This window comes from Taudactylus pleione, unplaced genomic scaffold (genome assembly GCF_031769625.1).
Source record: "Taudactylus pleione unplaced genomic scaffold, aTauple2 ptg000087l, whole genome shotgun sequence".
NCBI classification, from domain to species: domain Eukaryota; kingdom Metazoa; phylum Chordata; class Amphibia; order Anura; family Myobatrachidae; genus Taudactylus; species Taudactylus pleione.
Genome location: NW_028284489.1, coordinates 7,895,908 through 7,916,835, shown reverse-complemented (window position 1 = coordinate 7,916,835; position 20,928 = coordinate 7,895,908). Strand labels below are relative to the sequence as shown.

Below are 20,928 nucleotides of genomic sequence, written 5' to 3'. Positions count from 1 at the left end.
TGGAACGCATGGTCACCATCCTGAACTGAGGAACCCTCAAGAATTTGTTGAGTGATTTGAGGTTGAGGATGGGCCTATAAGACACATTGGGTTTCTGTACCAGAAAAAGATTGGAGTAATACCCCGATCTTCTCTGGGACAACGGGACCAGCACTATAAATCCAGCCTGGAGCATAGAGTGGATCACCTTCAGGAATTCCCTGGCCTTGTCTTGGTCTGACTGAAGGCCCATGGTGAAAAACCAGCTGGGAGGCCTCCACCAGAAGGAGAGGGCGTACCCCTGAGAGACCACTTCTCTTACCCAAGTGTCTACAGTTGTGAGACACCAGCACTGGGTGAACTGAAGAAGCCGGCCTCCCACTTTGGGGGTCCCCAAAGGGGAGGCCCGTCCCGTCAGGCTGAGGGGTTATCGTCCGACTTGGGAGTTGGATGTCTTGGACTCCAAGCCTGCTTCTTTAGCTTGGCAGATTTCTTGTCCCCTGCCTGTCTAGGAAAGGACTGCACTTTGAACTTACCCTGGGCCCTATAGGGCCGAAAGGACAAATTACCAGACCCTGATGGGACTGTCGCCGATAGCAGACACGCAGACTTAGTTGCTGCCAGAGTGGCCATAATTTTGTCCAGATCAGTGCCAAACAAGACCTGTCCATTAAAGGGCAAGCATTCCAATCTCTTTTTGGAATCTGCGTCTGCTTTCCAAGAAGCCCTATATCTAAGGCTGCCTCATTAATGTGCGTAGCTGAGTCTCTGAGGTTACCCTCTAACTCCACCTGCTCAGGTGACGAGTCAGCGTCTAGAGACATCTCCAAGCTATCAGCCCAACGCTCCATGGCTCTGGCAACCCAGCACACGGCCATTGCTGGTCTGGATGCCCACCCACAAGGGAATAAATGGACTTCAGGCATATTTCCACCTTGCGATCCGTAACATCCTTTAAGGAGGGCATGGGCAATGTAGCACTCCTCACTAGGCGTGAGACATGAGAATCCACCTGTGGAGGTGTTTCCCATTTGGAAAAATAATTATCCGCAAAGGGGTATGCAAAAGCCAAACATTTTTGAGGCTGGTACCGCCTACCTGGATTTTTCCACGCCTCCTCTAAATGATCCACTAACTGACCAGATAGAGGGAATACAGAAGGCATATTTAGATTTGGCCATGGTGGGATCGTCATCTGTAATAATCAAGGCCACACGGACTGCACATATAAGGCCAAGTATATATATTTTAGACTTGGACTCCACTTCCTTAGTACGAGGGAGCTCCTGGTCCGAGAGGTCAAAAATCTCCCCGTCATCAGACATTATGTCATTCTCATCATAATGAGCTGTCTGAGACATTAAAGGCTGCTTAGCAGGTTGCATTGATGACTCCCCCTGTAAAACGTCCATCAGGTGCTGTACCGTATTGGACAATGAGTTTACCCACACAGGTTCCTGGAGACCTGGGGGGCCGAAATTGGGAGACATTGGGGTACCATCAGCTGTCTAGGGAACCCCTGCATGGGTGATGACCCTACTGACTGCTGCGATAACCCCATTTGGGGAAATGCAGGGGGCATCGCCAGCTGGCCCACAAGGGTTGTAAGTGCCTTAGCAAAACAAGCCCAGGGCGATTCCTGCAAAGGCGCAGTTACAGAAATCGGGCGTGAAATTATATAACATGCCCGACATAAACCTTTTGTGTGCCCCTCACCCTCCGCTATTGGTACAGTACATGCGGTACACTTTAGCTGGAGAGGAAATTCACGTTCACTCTCAGACATGATTAGTGTAACGGAGTGTATGTGACTCCCCTCACAGACAACATTTTTACTGTGAGGCAATGAATACCCTGCAACACTGCATGGGCTTTTGCAGAAGAAGAACAGTGATAGTAAAATGGCTGACAGTCAGAAGTGAAAGTACAGGCAGACAGCACTAGCATTAAGTCACATACAAGGCAGAAATAAATCCCTGCACTATCAGCACTGAGATCAACTACGCAGACACAGGACCTGGTAGGAAACAGTGCAGCATACTCTGACCTTACTCTGGAGGAGAGGTATGCGGGGGGACCCGGACTGCGATGCCACCTGTATCAGCTTCCAACAGCGTTTTCACACTTCATTAGAAAATGGCCACCAAGGAGCAGAGAGGAGGCGGGCCCGGTGGAGGAGTGCTGACACAGCCCGCCAGACCACTGTGGAGAGGCACTGTGCAGCAGGGGAGGCGCCAGCTGTTAGACAGGGCAGGCACGCTCCCCTGGCATGCTATTAAACCCTGAGATGCCGCGCTGTACCGCACATGCTGTGGCCCGCTGTCCCTGGTGGTCTAGTGGAAGCGCAGATTAATACCTGGCTCCACGCGCAGCCTGTCCCCAGGCAGCCCCCTGCCTGGAGACCTACAGGACTGTGTTACTGACGAGTACCCTCCGCAGGATCCCGCCGCTTACCTGCCCCCTTGAATCCGGCCACAGTCCATGTAATCCGGGGTCACCGCTAGCTGTGACCCCAGATACCTACCAGCATCCCCGGATCAGTACCGGCGTTCTGGTTCGGCAGGGGGGAATGCGTTTATGATGCCGGCGGTCGCTATGCCGACTGCCGGCTGCTCCACTACAGAATCCCAGCAAGGGTCAATTTAACCTACGCCGGGAGACCGGCGGACGGCATACCGATCGAAGGGATGCCGAGCGCGGACAGCCGCGTGGGGGAGGGTTAGGTTTACGGTTCTGGGGGGGACTTAGGGTTAGGCACCCCGGTTAGGTTTAGGTTAGGGGAGGGAGGGTTAGGGTTAGGCACCCCCAGGGGGGACTTAGGGTTAAGCACCCCCCTGGGAGACTTAGGTTTAGATGGCAGGGAAAGGGGAGGATTAGGGTTAGGCACAGGGGGGAGGTTAGGGTTAGGCACCCTAAAGGAGGGTTAGGGGTTAGATTAGGTTAGGAAATACTTACCTTTTGGACGATCGGGATATCCTTCCATGCGGCCGGCGGTGTAACATACCGATTCCCAGTGGAGTGTAGGAGCGACAACATGGATGGCAGTACTGACTCTCCATGCTGTACAGCTCATTTGTGCAGCCACAGCTGCTTGTAGAAAACTTCAGGGGCCATTATAGCCCCACTCTGCTTGCAAGTGATCCGACTCCTGGCCGGACACCAACGAAACTGAGATGCCTTGGCTCGGGAGTGGGGTATAGGAGAGGGACCCCAGTGCATCCTGGGAGGATGAAAATTTAACTCTGTGGTGTCCGATGCCTGACGTCATCACCAATACCCCAAGGTATCCTGTGGATGCCCTATGGACCCTGATGCAGAAATATTGCCCGAAAGTGGCCTATAATCTGATTCAAGTCAACACTATGATGAATGGAAATCAACATTTTACAACAGATATGGGGGTCTATTCATCATCCTTTAATTTCTACAAAAGTAGGTGAAAATTAACATTTATTAAAATTTAAAGACCCAATAATCAATCATATTACACAAGAGATATCACGAATTTACAGACCCATTCATCAATCATGTAACACAGGAGATACCACAAATTTCTCCTGGTTACAATGCTACCCAAATAATTCCAGAAATTAGAAATTATGTAATTCATCAAGTTCTGAAAAAGCATTTTGAAATAGCGTACAGCCCCTGAATTTGTTCTCAAGCTGCCGTTTACATGCCAGCTTTTGCAGTAGGTTAAAACCATGACTGTATCTTCACTGCCTCCGGCTCTACTCTCCACTTCCAGTCATGCCTCCTCTCCACTCTGCTCCACGGCACCCCCTGCAGCAGCCGTAGTCTTTTTATTCTGGTGTTTTACATGCCGCTGACTTTGAAGGCTGATATCTCCGGTTCCCTGAAGTTCAGGTACATGCTAAAAGGTACACCCTTCCCCGATATGGGGGGAGATATAGGGCTCCAACTGCGGGCTGTCAAAATCTTCACTCGGTGCCTGGTTCCAAATCCCGACTTGACTTTGGTTCCCTTGGGGGCATTGACATATTGCAGGTATCTCTAGGATAGTGTTGATCTCCTTCTACATTTCAAGCCCGGTTTCACCTCCAGGAGCCCACGGGGAGCCATGATATGGGGCTCCAACTGCGGGCCTTGAGAAGCCTTACCTGGTTCCAAGTCTGCTGATATCTCCGGTTCCCTGGAGTATTGACATACTACAGGTATCCCCCAGTAGCCCTGATCTCTCTTTCTACATTTCAAGACCAGAGGCAGCTCCAGGAGCTCATGGGGAGCAGAGATATGGGACACTAACTTCAACCAGGACACCCCACCCTGTAAAGTTCTGATGGTACAGTTCACAGGCACAGTTTGAGGAAATGAAGTGATTAGTACCGGCACATTACAGCTTTTAGGGAAAAGTATCACACTTCCGAAAAGCTGACTCTGCAGAAAGAGCAGCTTTTCAGAAATGTAATACTTTAGTTATTGAGGCATGATGAATACCTCCAAAATCAACAGTGAACTCACAGAGAGTTCAAAACATAACTATCACTGCTAACAATTTTATCATGAATGTGAAGAAATAAAATGTGTGATACTTTTTAGCCTTTATGTTTAGCCCCTGCTCATATGTCTGTTGATCAATTTGTTATTCTGACCTAGTCACACAGGAAGTAACTAGTAGAGAAATGTAACATCTCACAGAGAAAGCACCTCATGGGTTAAATTCCACCTCCACAGGGACCCTCAGGACTTAATCAATTACCCTGTCATTGTTCCTTCTATTTGCTTCCATTTGTTCCTCTCTGGACTTTAACAGTCAACACGGAGCCAAGCCAGCATGTGGTCTTCAGGAAAATAATATCTGGGGGAGGTAGGAGGAAGGGACAGGTTAAGAGACCCCCACCAATGAGGAAACTGTGCAACTCCCCTGGCTGGTCACAAGCACCGTGGGAAATTGGAAGGTTTTAAAAGAGGTCACTGAGGGCAGCTCCTCATGTTAGTCACTGACATTGGCTAGGAGGTGCAACTCTGCCAAGGTACTTAGTGGAACGTATCACCAGTCCTGTGTGGACTTAAACATCGGAAACTCCTGTTTGGATGCATTCATGGTCTTGTGTGGAGTAATCCGCTATCACTGCTGTGTGGAATCAGTAATGGTTGCTCCTGTGAGGACTAACCTGCTATCACCACTGTGTGGAATCCATGATAATTTATCCTGTGTGGACTAATCTGCTATCAAATCTGTGTGGGATCTGTGATAGTTTCTCTTGTGTGGAACTGTGTGTCTTTAGCTCTTGTGTGGAATTGTTGTGGAACTTACCCACTGGACTGCTACCTACATATTGTCATTTTGCTACATTTACCTCTTGTCTCTTTGTATTATTGATTTCTGTGTGCAGTGAAAAATAAACCATTACTTCGGTTTCATCTGCTCGGTGTCTGAGTGATTAAAAGAACCCCGTATCCTTACATTGGATAGACCCCATGGTCATTTTGAATATAATGTCATGTAGTAAAAAGCATGAGTTAAAAATATTTTCACTCCAACTAATGGCTTAACCATGGAGTATGATCTCTTCCTTACATCATAAAGTAAAAAGGCAGTGTCACCCAGTTCTTAGATACTGGCTATATGTTGGCCAAACATCTATCTCCCTCAGCGCTTTTTCCTTATAACATGTATTCTCATAGATAATTATATCACAACATATGTCAATGAGAAAAACATAAAGGTGTATATTCATCATACATTAAATAGGCCGGTAACTAGTGTTCACTCTCCACCAAACTTAGAGAAAGGGCACTCTGGCACGCGCGCACGGGTGATATGGTGGCATGGCCATGAGCAAAGGAGATGTGTCTTTAAAATGCCCCCCCTTTTCATCACTCTTGGGGGCATGCCTGGCACTTATGGACATTCCAGGGGTGCCCCCAAGTACTCCTGTGTCAGTGAATAGATACCGGGCGCATTCACCGTGACTGCTGCACTGCTATTTTTCCCACTCGCGATAAACTGCGGCCCGCGGAAACAGCCTAGCATATTTAAGTTACTGGGCCATTCATCATCTGGGGATCGAATAGAACCACCTAATATTCAGCAAACTCTGAAAGTTTTCGGAGTTTGCCTTCGAGAACAAAGGCCATCTTCATATGGTGCTTGTTCTCGTAGCCCCGCTCCTTCCTATGGGAAGGAGTTCCTGGGATGCAAAGAGGGATCCAAGCTGATCCCTCCGACGCCTCCTCATGGACTCCTCGTCGGCTTTGCGCATGCATGACCTTGGGTCACACATGCTCAGAAGCCGACCACAGGGACAGGTAAGTAACACAGCTACTTCTGTAGCTGCGCCACTAATCGCCAGGACAGCTGCTTTTCGGAGAATAGCTCAGGTGTTAAGTATTCCCTGCGGCGAGGTGAATACCCCATGATGAATAGGCACCATAGTCCATTTAAACATAATACATCCTTCTGGTAAAAAAGGTAGGAAAATATGTGGAGATCCCTTACATACCGAGTCCAAAGCTAAACCACCAAAAATCCCTCTTGGGTATATTCTTACAAGACAGTTGGATGGTAGCGAGCATATCATCTACAGCCTCCAATACACCAACAAAGCTTGTAAACCATTTTCAGCAGAATGTGATTTTCCACACTCTCTACATAGGGATGTCATTTATATTTTTTCCAACTCCTACTTCTTTGGTGAAGAATAGCATGTCAGTAAAGGGCCCCATACATCAGACAGCTTTTCCTCAATTCTCAGATCCACTCAGAAGTGCCGATCCGTCGGTCGGAAATGCTGATCTGCGGCCATTGATGATCAGCAATCCATCATGGAATCTGTGAAATTCTTCATGTTAAAGTTCACTAATTTGTCGATCTGGTCATATTTTGGATGTGATCAGCAAAATCCAACATGTTGGATTTCACTGTTGCCCCCTACCTTAGCATCCGAGGATTGGGGAATTACCCCAGTTCATTGCAAATGTATGGAGGCCTTAAGGCTTTCTGTGACAATGTCGGTTCCACTTTGTAAGATGCAAGATTGATAGATTGAGTCACTATAAAAATGTCTTGAACAGAAATAAATACTACGAAGAGCTCAGTAAATTCCAAATCCAACTATATAAATTAGTGTCCAATAATGGATATATTAAAAGCATTTCAAAGCAGTCTGTTATTTCCTGCAAGTCACATGATCAAGTCATGATCTGCGGAACTTACCGCTTCTGCACTTCCTTCAACGTGAAGTGTCCAGGAATTATCCTCCATATTGTCTGGTTTATTGTTCACAAATGTTTATCTCTGTAATAAAAACACCAATAATGTATTATTAAAACAAAGGGATGTTTTATTAAACAATACAGTAACTTCACATTGGTGACTTAAGATGGCCACACACTAGACCAACTTACATCCAACCAGCCAACTTGTTGATTGGTTGGAATGAAAATCTGGTAAGGTATGGGAATAAATGATGATCAGCAATTTGCTTCTAAATGCCAGAAAACATGAAAATGGTCATCAGACAAGTTTGTTAAATGTTTGATCTAAACAATTTGCTCAAACAACAGTGTGTGTCCATTTTCCGGCATTTGGGAGCAAATTGCAGATTGCAATTTGCTTTCATTCCTTTCCAGATTTTCATTCCAACCAATCAACTAGTTGGCTGGTTGGACAGATAATCTTTAGATGTGTATAATAATACCAGCCACACAATAACTGCAGCACAGATATGAGTAGCATTATAGAGGACCCCAGTTATGACACACTCGATGCAGAGCCAAAAACACCTTGTTTTTGCACAAATGTATCTAAATAGTTGACTTTGGGTCTGATTCAGAGCCGGACGCTATTTGCGCTCGCTCGTTCATAAAAAGGGGCTAGCTATTTAAATTGACCGTTCGCTCTTTGCGGTCTGTTGACGCCTCCATGTCTGAACGAGCGAACAAAACATGCGGTCGTAATTTTGAAAAAACGCCCCCTGGCCACTCGCATCATCGTCATCTCCGCTATTTATTTGATTAATCGAGTACATTGAAAGGCGTATGAACTGCTCGCTATTCTTGTGGTTGCATTTTCCTACCGCAATCATGCGAGCAGTTCTAGCTAAAAGACACCCAACTGATGTGGTCGATGACGCTGCTTTGTTAATTATGCACACCCTTAAAACGCCCGTTTTGACCTTTTTGCACGCCTGCGTTCTGATCTCCACTCCCCGTTTTCAAGCACCTTCCCCTGTTACCACCCACAAACGCCTCACTCTGTCACTCAAATTAGCAGGCATTCGCTATTTTGGGAGCACACGATTTTCGGCCGCACTGACTGGTTCGCGCATGCATACTAAAACCCGTACGCATGCGCAGTTGTGCGAACATCGCTCGGAGCGAACGAGCGGCCGCTTACGAGCGGCTCTGAATGAGACCCTTTGTACTTATGAGAAGGCTTCGCTGCTAGAATGTGCGAAGCGAAGTGAAAAAATCTGAAGGGCGCACAATACAAGGTCTAAAACTTACATCAACAGTTCAACTTTCTACCACTTTATAATGACTCCTTTAACTTTATAATAATAATAATTAATAGTAAAAATAACAATAATATTTATATAGCACTTTTCTCCTAATAGCACTGAAAGTGCTTTACCTTTGCATCTAAAATACAAAATATGCATAACAGCAAAGTAAAAAATTAGTGAAGGGACATTAGAGAAATGTTTGAGTAAACAGATGAGTCTTGAGTCTGAGGTCTCTCGAACTGTGCAGGGAAGCGAGTTCCATAGAGTCGGAGCTGCAAAGCTAAAAGCTTGACCCCCAGATTAATTCTGTGAGATTCTAGGTACTGCTAAGAGTCCTTCATCTACAGATAACAGTAATCGAGTGGGACAGTAAGGGATCAGAAGCTGCTTCAGGTACCTTGGGCCCTTGTCATGTACAGTAGGGCTTTGAAAGTCAGTAATTTTTTCGAAACACATTCTCCATCTTACAGGCAGCCAGTGAAGAGAGTAGAGAATGGGAGCTATCTGGCTGGAAAAGGGCTGATTGGTTAATAGCCTGGCAGCAGCATTTTGTATCAGCTGCAAGCAGTGCAATTCTTTTGCTGGGAGACCCAGGTAGAGGACATTGCAGCATACTTGCCGACAATCAGCTCCAGCCTTCCGGGAGGGAGCTGATTGTCGGCTAACAGCGGGGGGGGCGGGGGCGGTCATTGGGGGCGGAGCCAGGGCGGGCCAGCCAGTTGGTGGTACATTGGGGGTTCACAATTCACAATGCCGTTATTTTCGTCAGTGTGAAGCAGGGGGCGGGGCCGCGATGACGCGATTCAGCGCGAGTCGCGTCACCGGCTCCCCCGCTGCGGGGGTTTCTAATCTTTTCAGGGGGGAGGACGGGAGGGTCGGAGGTTTCCGGGAGGCTTGCCTGCCTTTCCGGGGGGCCGGGAGCGGCACCCGAAAATCATGAGGCTCCCGGCCAAATTGGGAGGGTAGGCAAGCCTGCATTGCAGTAGCGTGATGATGATACAAATGCATGTATGACTTTGGGCAGATCTTTTGAGTGAATTAAGTGCTTACTTCTGACTATGGGCCTTATTCAGCAGTGCACGCTAGTGCACTGCTGAATGCAGATTCCCGATGATCGGGAATCTGCACAGGCACCTGACCCATTCTGCCCATGTGTAGAATGGGTCTGCGATCCCGCACGCAGACTGGCAGTGAATGACAGTCTGCTGACATTTTTGGGCAGGGAGGGGGCGGCGATGGCCTCCATTTCCCGAAACAGAGGCGTATCGCAGCCGTTGGGGGGCCTCTATCTCTCATCTGCGGCGGCTGGTTTGCATGACCCCATGGGTCACCTTAGACGGCCGATGTCCCCGCAGTGTTTTCGGTCCCGCATTGAACAACGCTGCTCTGATAAGTAATGCAGCAAGAGGCGTGATGCTTCCTGTGCATTACCATATCTGCAGAATCACAATTGCAAAGCTGCCTGCGTGCATACATCATATATCTATAGCCTGAATGCAGCTTTGCAATTGTGATCCCTGCTGAACCAGGCCCTGTGTTCCTCAGATAAAAGAATGAGGATTTGATTGTGGCTGATAACTTAAGTCTAGGCAGTAAATTTACTAAAGTGCGTGTTTTTACTTTAGTAAATATACCCTTAAGTGTCAAACCACTATCCAGGACAACACCAATATTACACACATGTTCCATATTTTGTAATTTTGAATAATAATCCTACCATATTGCCAGGTTTAAATTGTTCATAAGAGCATAAATGCTGGCAATGTCAGGGACGTGGAGCAGTCAGGTTGGCACTTGCATTATCATGGGCACGCCCTGCTACTACTGGCATTGTAATGCAGGGATAAGGCCACAGTGACATGATTCATCACTCGGACAGTGGGCAGCAGAGAGATGCCTCCAGGAGACTTGCCCACTTTTCTGGACGTCCGGAAGAGCAACCCAAAATTCAGGAGCCTACTGGACTTTCCATGTATGCATTGAAGTGAGAAGACATCTGTACTGTCTCTTGTGGACTTGTGGCACTTGTGTGTTTCAAGTTTCGTTTTGCATCAGGTCATACTTACCGATATTCCTGGGCAGCTTTCCGGGAGCAGCAGGAGGGGACCTGCTGCTCTCCTCTTCGGGCGGCGGGGACAGACGATAGACAGCATTAGGCCCCGCCCCCTTTACAGAAAACCCCCGCGATTCTCAGGCCCGAGGAGAGGGGGCGGTTCTAAATTACGCAATTTGCGCCATTTAACCCTGCCCCTTCCCTACGGACCCAAAAATTCCAGGTAAAATCTCCCCATCCTACCCACTTCACTACTGGGGGTGCAGGTGGTTACCCGAAAAATCGGGAGCGTAGGCATGTATGCATCAGGTACAGTGCACTTAGAAATTCACTACCCTGCTTAAATGCAATAGAAAGACCTAAAATGCATTTTATTAATAGTATACAATGGTAAGCACTCTGCATCAACTCTGAGCTGGGGTTACAATTATGGTGCGTACACACGGTACGACTTTTTTGAGCAATTTGAACGATATAGTTCATATCGTTCATATCGTTATCATTCATATCATTCACTTATTTGCAGTCACCAACCTGACCAACCTGACAACGACCAATGATGCGCGTTCCCGCATTAACGATAACGATATCTATGGTCTTTCATGCATGCAGGCCAACTTGGACGATTTTGTAAAGATTTGCCTGTAAAAAGATAGCTTCACTGAAATAGCTATCTAATGCTGCCCATCCACTAGCAGACCATAGAAACGACAGCATGATTACGACATTGTAATCGTGCTGTCGTTTCTATGTCTGTGATAAGCCTACACTGAACGAGCAGTCGTTCAGTGCAGGATCATCAATCATCTGGCAACATGCTGAACCTGACGTTATCGTCAGGTTGACCACCATGTTTGCCCGATGATTGATGTCAGAAACGACCAGCGGGCATGCGCATCGCTGGTCGTTTCTGACTTTAAAGTGCCCGATTTGCGGACAATATGCAAGCGATTGCATGATAACGACGTCGTTATTATGCAATCGCCTATCAAAATCGTCTAGTGGATGGGCAGCTATAGATATCTATCATAGATAGCTATCAATGTGTACAACCAAATTAGTTTGACCTGCACTACAGAAAGTTGGAGGGAAATCTAACAACGATATCTATGGTTGTTCAAGATGTTCCGTGTTAGTCCTTTGGCCATTCCCCACCCCATAGTGCAAGGAATTATTATTATTATTGTTGTTTTTTATATACCATCACCAATTTATGCATCAATGTATAGAGAAAATATTTTTAACAGTCCCTGCTCTTTCATATAAACTCTGTAACATACAAGTGTACACATACATAAACACTAATGTTTTTAAGTATTGTTTTTATTTTGCCAGAATTAATCTAACTGCATGTTTTGGAGTGTTGGAGAAAACTGGAGCACTTGGAGGAAACCCACGTAAACATGGGGAGAGCATACAGACTCCCCACAGAAATTGTACTAATGATCTCATTACTGTGAGATGGCAATGCTAACCACTATACAACCATGATCCTACAAATGCACATTGGGCCCAGATCAGATTTGGGTAAAGAGCAAGCTACCATGCATCTTGGTAAAACTATGCTGCACTGCAGGTGGGGCAGATGTAAAATTATACTTGCCTACCCTCCCAAAACGGCTGGTAGCATCCCGAAATCGGGCGGCGATCCCAAATCCCAGAAGAATGGGCAAGTTTCCCGGCCAGGCCTGGAGGAGGCAGTCAGATTGTTGGCAAGATTGTGTAAAATGTGCAGACTCGAGATTTTGATTTGGGAGGGGTGAGTCCAAACTGAAATCTAAACTGCAGTGTAAAAATAAAGATGTCCAGCATTTGTGAGCTACATGCAAAAGCAGCCAGTATTTATCCCACATGCAAAAACAATGTAGGTATTATTTTGCACCCATTGCATTGCAACATAGTTGTCCAGGGGGAAGATTCAGCTTAGGACGGAATTGCAAAGCTGCACGCAGACAGCTTTACAATTCCGTCCTTGCTAAAATGCAAATGCAGGAGGTGTATGACAACCCCTGCTGTTTTTGCCATCCCGGCATCATTAGTCATGATGGTGGACGGCGCTGGGTCACCGGCCAGCTGAGTAAGCCTCAGCTTACTCAGACTGCCCGGCTTGCGAGACCAGTAACCTGCGTCTGTGGACGCAGCCCCTTGCCTTGCCACTCCCACAGGCCGACATGCCCTGTTTTCGGGAACGCCGGCCATCCCCACACCACCCCTTAAATGCCTCTGCCTGTCAATCAGGCAGTGGCATAGCAAGGACTGCGTGCAACTATGCAGGACCTATTCTGCCCATTCGCAAAATGGGTCATGCGCATGCCAAGATTCCCAATAATCGGGAAGCTGCGTTCAGCATTGCATGTATGAATTAGCCCCCAGCTACACAGTTACTGTACTTGCTCTATCTGGGTACACACTGTAAAAATATATCTGCAGATCGAGTGATCTGCAGAGATATCTTTAGATGATGGTCGTTCATATACACTGAACAAGCATCATCTTCCAGGCAGCCGTGGGTCCCGCTGACCAGGGGCGGGTCTGCCTCTCTCCCCGCGGCTGCCGCTGCATACATACAGGTGATCGGCTGATCGCCCGTACACACTTGCCAATGGACAGATATTTCTACAGATGTATCGGTCCATCGGCTGTGCCGCACACTTAACGACGTTGTTCATAGACATATCGCTGGTACACACTGGCCGACGGGCACCAGATATATTGGCCGATCAATTGATCGGCCAGTATATCTGCCAGTGTTTACCCAGCATTACTCTATTCCAAAATCTGAATCAGGGCCATTGTCAACTGCTACTGCAGCAATATTTTTTTCTGTTATCATCAAACCGATAATAATAACAACAGAAGAAAATCGATAAAAATTGTTTTTTCTTTTATTTTTTCAAAATTCTTAAAATTCTTTAAAAGAAAAATATATTTTTAACATTTCTCTTCTCTTTTTATTTACATTTTATTTTTATATATATTTATTTATTCTTCTAAAGAAGTGGAGCTGTAAGCCCAAATGTAAGCTTTCAATGCTATACATTTATACTGCATGACACATTATTAACAAAACATGATTGCCTCTTTGCAAACTTGTTTTCCACTCATCACTAGGTTTGACTTGGATCAGATTACAGGCCCCTATGTGACTGATTAGCTGGGTCATGTATGCACAATTCCTGTCAGACTGGCCCAGCGAAGAGGCAGGTTAATGCTTGCCAGTATCAGTGAGTTTTTAATAATAAATCATGTTAATACAGGTGGTTTCCTATTGCTACAGTAAGCAGTGTTTGAAAACCAGCCCTATTGCCATATATTAGAAAGCAGTCCTCTTTTTTAAATAGTTCATACACTTAAATATTACAAAAAAAAATATTTTTGTACTTACCGTTAAATCTCCTTCTCTGCATCCATCTGGAGGTCCTGGGCCTGATTCTGATATGTACACAAGGAAGCAGCTGTGCAATAAAGTACAACTAATATGCTAATGCCTGCAGGAGGTGTCTGAGGGAAAAATCAGCCTCGACCCGGCATCACAGATCCGTCCAGCGGATCAACATTATGACCATCGCCATGTTCCCAGCATTGGCCATCTGAGTGAGCTTAAGCATACATGCCTGCCCTCCCGGTTTTCGCGGGAGGCTCCCGATTTTTCGGTTAACCCCCCGCACCCCCGGAAGGGTAGGCATTTCTCCCGCATTCTGCCCACTTCCTAGTGAAGTGGGCAGAATGAGGAGAATACCCGCGGCAATCGCGGGTCTCCGTGAAGGGGGCGGGGCTTAAGATGTGATACTGCATGAATCACAGCATTTGGCCCCGCACCCTATGTAAATTTTACCCAATCGCGGCAGTTTTGCCACGAGGGGGTGGGGCTTAATGACACAATTCGTTAGGCCCCGCCCCCATCACCCCCCTGCTGCTTCTCTTACCCGGGCTTCTCCCGGGAAGAGATTCTGAAAGGTAGGTAAGTATGAGCTGAAGCTAACTCAGACTGGCCAACTCCTTTCCTCTTGCCAGGCCAGAAAACCTACTTCCTCCAACACAGACCCTGACCTTGGTACTCCCAGGAAACTGGGGTGACACTCCCGTTTCTGGGAAATCAGGCTGGCGTCACCGCCTTCCCGCCCCCAAACGGCCGCAGAATGTCAGTCATGCTACAGCTTGTGGGCACTGTGTGCTAACACGCAGGACTCGTTCTGCACATGGGCAGAACTGGTCCTGCGCATGTGCTGACCCACATTCGGATATGTACGTAAACCATCGGATTAATGTACATTTCTGAAAATCAGGCCTACTACTCACCATGGTTTGCTTGAGGGGACCAAAGGAGCTGGCACTAAATACAGAATATAACTTTAAAGACAGAAGCTCCTCCCCTCTGCCTTCTCCAGGCATCAGTACAACTTCAAAAGAAGCCCTCAGAAAGGGTCAACAACACAGTGTACATTGCTACTGGCAGGAATCAACCAACAAAACAAGTATGAGCATAAGGGTGGGAACACAGTGTTCCGCAGATGGATTCAGAGGCAGGGATTTAATGGTAAGGTACACAAATATACCCTTTTCTCTTACAGTCAATCTGAGTAGCACTGCTTACCATGGGACCTTCAATAGCCACCCCACAGGGGAGAGTACACTCTGACAACCTGAACGGAAACCCTTCTATCCAAAGCTGGCATCTTTGAATGCAAATACCTGAAAATGATATAAAGTCCATGCACCTAACTGAGGACGTTCTGTCCAAATACAGATGAAGAGCCCATACGACATCCAAGAGAACTAAACCATTCTGGTCTCTGGATAAAGCAGAAGGATGGAACATAATAGTCTTTTGTTCAGGTGGAAATTATCTACAGTTAAAACGGAGGAACTGTTTGCAAAAACGCCATGGCTGGAAAATTAGAAAGGATGCTTTACAAGGCAACGCTTCTAGCTCACATAAGCTAACTTTCAAGTTACAAGTCAGCAAAGGGGATGCTGGATAAGCAATACTGACTGTAAAAAGGTATGAACATCCAGAAAAAAGGCCAACTATCTCTGGAAGTATATGGAAAGCACAGAGGACCTCATTCAGAGGGGGTCGCTCGGGAGCGATCGGTAGCACCCAAAGTGATCGTCAATATGCAAAACGAGCGCTCAGTCGCAATGCACATTATAAGCGCGGAAACACCCACAACAATGAAAGCACACCTCCTATCTCAACGGTCTAATTCAGAGTCGGTCGCAGGCGGCAACCTACGTCAGCACGATTAACACCTGTTACAGTGTTAATTGCCTACAGACAGGCAGACACCATTGCCTGCATTCGCAATGCTTAAGGTAGACCCTGGGCTACCTTTAGCACTACGAGCAGTAGCATCGTTATTGCAACGAGATGACGTTTGTGATGACTCGCTCAGTAATATATGCACGCCCTTAAAAGACCTTTTTAAGGGCAACCACGCCTGCGTCCGCACCACCACACCCCCGTTCACAAGCAACTTCCCCTGTAACCACCCACAAACGGCACGAAATGTCAATCTCAGCTACGACCTCGTAGTGACTAACGAGCAAGAGGATTGCAGTCGGAAAGACAGGCTTGCGCACGCGCACTGCCATGTACACGCATGCGCAGTTGAAAAAACATTGCTCACTACGACCAATCGCTCCGTGCGACCGCCTCTGAATGAGGACCAGAGACCTGACCCTTGAGACCAAACAGTCAGAGACTCACCTCCAAACCATCCTGAAGAAAGGCAAAGAAACCAGAGAAATTAAAATTTGGAGGTATGATAGCCCTTTTTCTGACATCACAAAGTGTACATTTTTCACACTCTGTGGTAATCCCTAGCCAAAACAGTTTTTTTGGCCTGCAACATAGGGCCTGATTCAGACCCACTCGCGAGCGGCTGTCCGCTCGCAAGTGGGTCGATGTTCTGCACTGAGCATGCGCACGACGGAGGGAGATCCGTCGTGCGCATGCGCCAGACGCGACGAGCGAAGGACTTTCCTTCGCTCGTTGTGTCTGATCAAAGGGGGCGTGCTGTCGATGTTGATTGACAGCACGCCCCCTTTGGTGGGCGTGCCGGGGGCGTGCCTCCCTGACGGGGGCGTTCCTAAGGGAACGCCTACCGTCAGAAGCCGGCCCACTGACATCACTAGTGATGTCAGTGGGAGTGATTTTGGCTCTGATAGAGCCAAAATCACTCCGGGCCTTGCGGTTGAAAACCTCAACCGCAGGCTCCGGCTCGCAGTTTCGATGGTCGCGATGGTCAAGACCATCGCGGCCATCAAACTGCACGCTCGTATAGGCTGTGGGTGGTGACCCACAGCTATACGAGCGTCCCGGAGGACGCTCCATAGTTATGGAGGACGGCCCTCATTCAGAGCGTGCGCTGTACTCAGAGCGTACGGCTCTGAATGAGGGCCATAGTCTGCAAAATGCCATTAAAACCAACCAAGGAAAGTCCTGGTGCAGAAAAGGACCTTGTTGGAAAAGCTCACAGTGGCACTAACCAATTGGATCCTGACCGGCTTGCCCAAGAGAACAGACTGAGCACCAGTCAAGGCAAGAAATAAGGCCCAAAGTTTCTGAATATTTAGGTAAGGGTAGTCTTCAATGGGGACCGAAGATGTTCCTGTAGGCTAAGGTGCAACATCATACCCCCCCCCATCCAGGAGACTGGTATCCTGCTACCCAGGATGGAGTAGCGAAAGACCGGCCACTGGTGTGATTCATGACGATATCTTTCAAAGAGAGCTTTCAGTGAAGTCATCCTGCCACATCTCTGAGCAGGCAAAGTTGACGATATCGTCCAGATTGGCCTGCATGTACGGACTATCATTGATATCGTTATCATTCCTGCGGGAATGCGCATCGTTGGTCGTTCACTGAATAAAAATTACTGATATGAACGATACCTCATTGAACGATATCTTTATCGTTCATATTCTAACGATATATCGTTCCGTGTGTATGCACCTTAAGATAGATATCTATGATAGATATTTCAGTGAAGCTATCTTTTTACAGGCAATTCTTTACAAAATCGTCCAAGTTGGCCTGTATGCATGAAAGACTATAGATACCATTATCGTTCATGCTGGAACGCGCATCCATGGTCGTTGTCAGGTTGGTGACTGCAAAAAAGTGAACGATATAAATGATAATGATATGAACGATATGAACCATAATGGTGCGTAGACACGGTACGACTTTTATGAGAGATTTGAACAATATTGTTCACTTTTTTGCAGTCACCAACCTGCGTGTATTGGGAAAGTCACGGGTGTGTCAATGCAAGCAGCTGCATTCCCAGACACACAGCCGCTAGCATAGGAAGCCATGGTCAGATGGAGACATTGCAACTGACATATGGGGGGCATTGCATAAGGGAGATCTAAGGGGGCATTGCATAAGGGAGACCTAAGGAGGCAATTGCATAAGGAGCTACTACATATGGGGAAATTGTATAAGGGGCTACTACATATGGGGGCATTGCATAAGGAGCTACTACATATGGGGCATTGCATAAGGGGCTACTACATATGGGGGCATTGCATAAGGGGCTACTACATATGGGGGCATTGCATAAGAAGCTACTACATATGGGGCATTGCATAATGGGCTACTACATATGGGGGCATTGCATAAGGGGCTACTACATATGGGGGCATTGCATAAGGGAGATCTAAGGGGGCATTGCATAAGGGAGACCTAAGGAGGCAGATGCATAAGGGGTTACTACATATGGGAGTATTGCATAAGGAGCTACTACATATGGAGGCATTACATAAAGTGCTACTACATATGGGGACATTGCATAAGGGGCTACTACATATGGGGGCATTGCATAAGGGGCTACTACATATGGGGCATTGCATAAGGGGCTACTACATATGGAGGCATTGCATAAGGGGCTACTACATATGGGGGCATTGCATAATGGGCTACTACATATGGGGGCCATGCATAAGGGGCTACTACATACTGTATGTGGGCATTGCATAAGGGGCTACTACAGTACATATGGGGGCATTGCATAAGGGGCTACTACATATGGGGGCATTACAAAAGGGGCTACTACATATGGGGGCATTGCATAAGGGGCTACTATATAAGGGGGCATTGCATAAGGGGCCACTACAGTAAATATGGGGGCATTGCATAAGGGGCTACTACATATGGGGGCATTGCATAAGGGTCTACTACAGTACATATGGGGGCATTGCATAAGGGGCTACTACATATGGGGGCATTGCAAAAGGGGCTACTACATATGGGGGCATTGCATAAGGGGCTACTATATAAGGGGGCATTGCATAAGGGGCTACTACATATGGGGGCATTGCATAAGGGGCTACTACAGTAAATATGGGGGCATTGCATAAGGGGCTACTACATATGGGGGCATTGCATAAGGGGCTACTACATATGGGGGCATTGCATAAGGGGCTACTACATAATGGAGCTTTGCCAAAGGGGTTTTTTTTTTTTTTTTTTTTTTAAATGTAAAAGTTTTTTTTTTTTTTTTAATGATATTTGTTTATGGACATTTTTATTTTTAAATTTATGGCTTTCTATTTTTTTAGAAAGAAATGTCTGGAAGCAGAGAGTACTCGACAGGGTTCCTGGAATTATACCGTGACAATGAGTGCATGTGGAAGGTCAAGAGTAGGGAATAGTCAGATCGGGACCTGAAGAAACAGGCATTTGAGAAGTTGTTGGCATATGGCAGGAGTCTGCAAAAGAACGCAGACATAAAATGCGTAAAACACAAGATTAAAAATATCCGGGACAGTGCATACAAAATATACAGATGCCCAAAGATCTGGTACCTAGGCAGATGAAGTACGTAAACCAACAATATGGTATTATGATTTACTCTCATTTGTCCTTGAGAAAGAGCTGGAGAAGGGGTCGAGGAGCTCACTGGATCCAGACGAGGAAGACATCTGGCAGGATGGTGACACGGAGAGTCAGGATATCGTAAGTAAACAAATTAATTAAATTATCACTGTTTTTTCCCAAATTCGAGTCTTAACAGTAACATTTCTTAATTTCCTAGTTCCAAAGCAACAGAAGCCAATCCTGACCCTCCGGCCAGTGAGCTCAAGAACTTGAGGAGCCTGACATAGAGGCGCCACATCCCCCGCCAATTGACCGCGATACAAGAGGCAGAGGGCGGCCACCACGGGCAAGAAAACCTGAAGTTCTGACACCTCTAGCTCGGATCAATTTATAAAGCGTGCGGAGGAGATTGTGAACACTCCCACGGATGAATGTGTAATTTTTGGATTGAACATCGCTAATGATATGTGGAGATTGCAGCCCCAAACCTAGCTGTACTATAAACATGTGATATATGATGTGACACGTCGTGCTTTCGTGGGCCAACTGGATGCAAACACGACGCTGACCCCATATACACCTCCGCAGCCCACTCCCCCAAATTTTACAGTGTCACATCCCCCTGTGACTTATCCACCAAATGCTCCTCCACAGTATTACCATGCTTATGCATCGGGTATCCCTGCGCCACCATCCAACTTCCCTGGGCCATCTACGAGTGGCGTGATTTTTATGATAATTAGATTTTTTTGATGTTTCGGTTTTTAAAGCACGTTTTTTAGATTGTTCTGACCTTTCATCTCCAGGTTTTTCTCAAGGACGATGTAGATTAGATCAATTGACCATACAGTTGTGTTTCTGTACTTCATTTGCCCCGCAGGACATTGTTTGGAAATGATTGAATCTTGTGTTATACAAAGTTGTGTCTGAGTTTAATTCCTGGACACTGCTATACACCAATAACAGCTCATATGCCTTATAATTGTCCTGATCTGAGCATTCTCTGCTCCATAGGTACTCAATGTGTTGGTGCAAATCCAGGACCCCTGTCCAACACTCTATATTTTACAATTTCTCAATGTTGATATGATTATAGTCACTACATTTTAGACAACACAGGTTCAAACATTGCACCTATAAAATAGATATGTTACATTGCTGGATGCCAGTCTGGTGGCTGAAATACCAACACCGGCACACCCATAGATGTAGATCCCAACAGATGAAGTATGTAGGCTATCCCAAACATTCTCCCATACCTAACCCTCTCCCTTAGGGGTGCCTAACCCTAGTCCCCCTGCTATACCCTAAATCTATCCATCCATCCACAGCCGCCTTAGCTACAATTGGTATGCTGTGGGTTCTGATTTAAGCATGGGGATATTGATATGCCAAGAATCTAAATACCTAGAATTAGTCCCATACAGGGATATCACTGTTGTTAAGGCAGCAAGCGGCATCTGCTCCACAGGCTTCATGACTACATACCACACCTACACTTTAGCTGCACATACACTCTTCAATTTTTATGAGCATCCGATGGATATTTGTGGTTTGTGCAAAAAATGGAAATGTTTGCGGGTGACCGAATGTTAAAT

The 20,928-nt window shown here is 46.6% G+C and overlaps 1 protein-coding gene across 4 annotated transcripts in view; it reads right to left on the bottom strand.

Moving 5' to 3' along the window:
- LOC148529067 (protein mono-ADP-ribosyltransferase PARP14-like) overlaps positions 1 to 20,928 on the bottom strand; it is a 237,958-nt gene that overhangs the window by 162,531 nt on the left and 54,499 nt on the right. For all 4 annotated transcript variants that reach the window (XM_088468962.1, XM_088468967.1, XM_088468963.1 and 1 more), the window contains exon 2: positions 7,160 to 7,240. In XM_088468962.1, coding sequence (XP_088325088.1) covers positions 7,160 to 7,207 — 48 coding nt within the window. In that variant the 5' untranslated portion in view covers positions 7,208 to 7,240. The remainder of the gene's footprint in view (positions 1 to 7,159; positions 7,241 to 20,928) is intronic.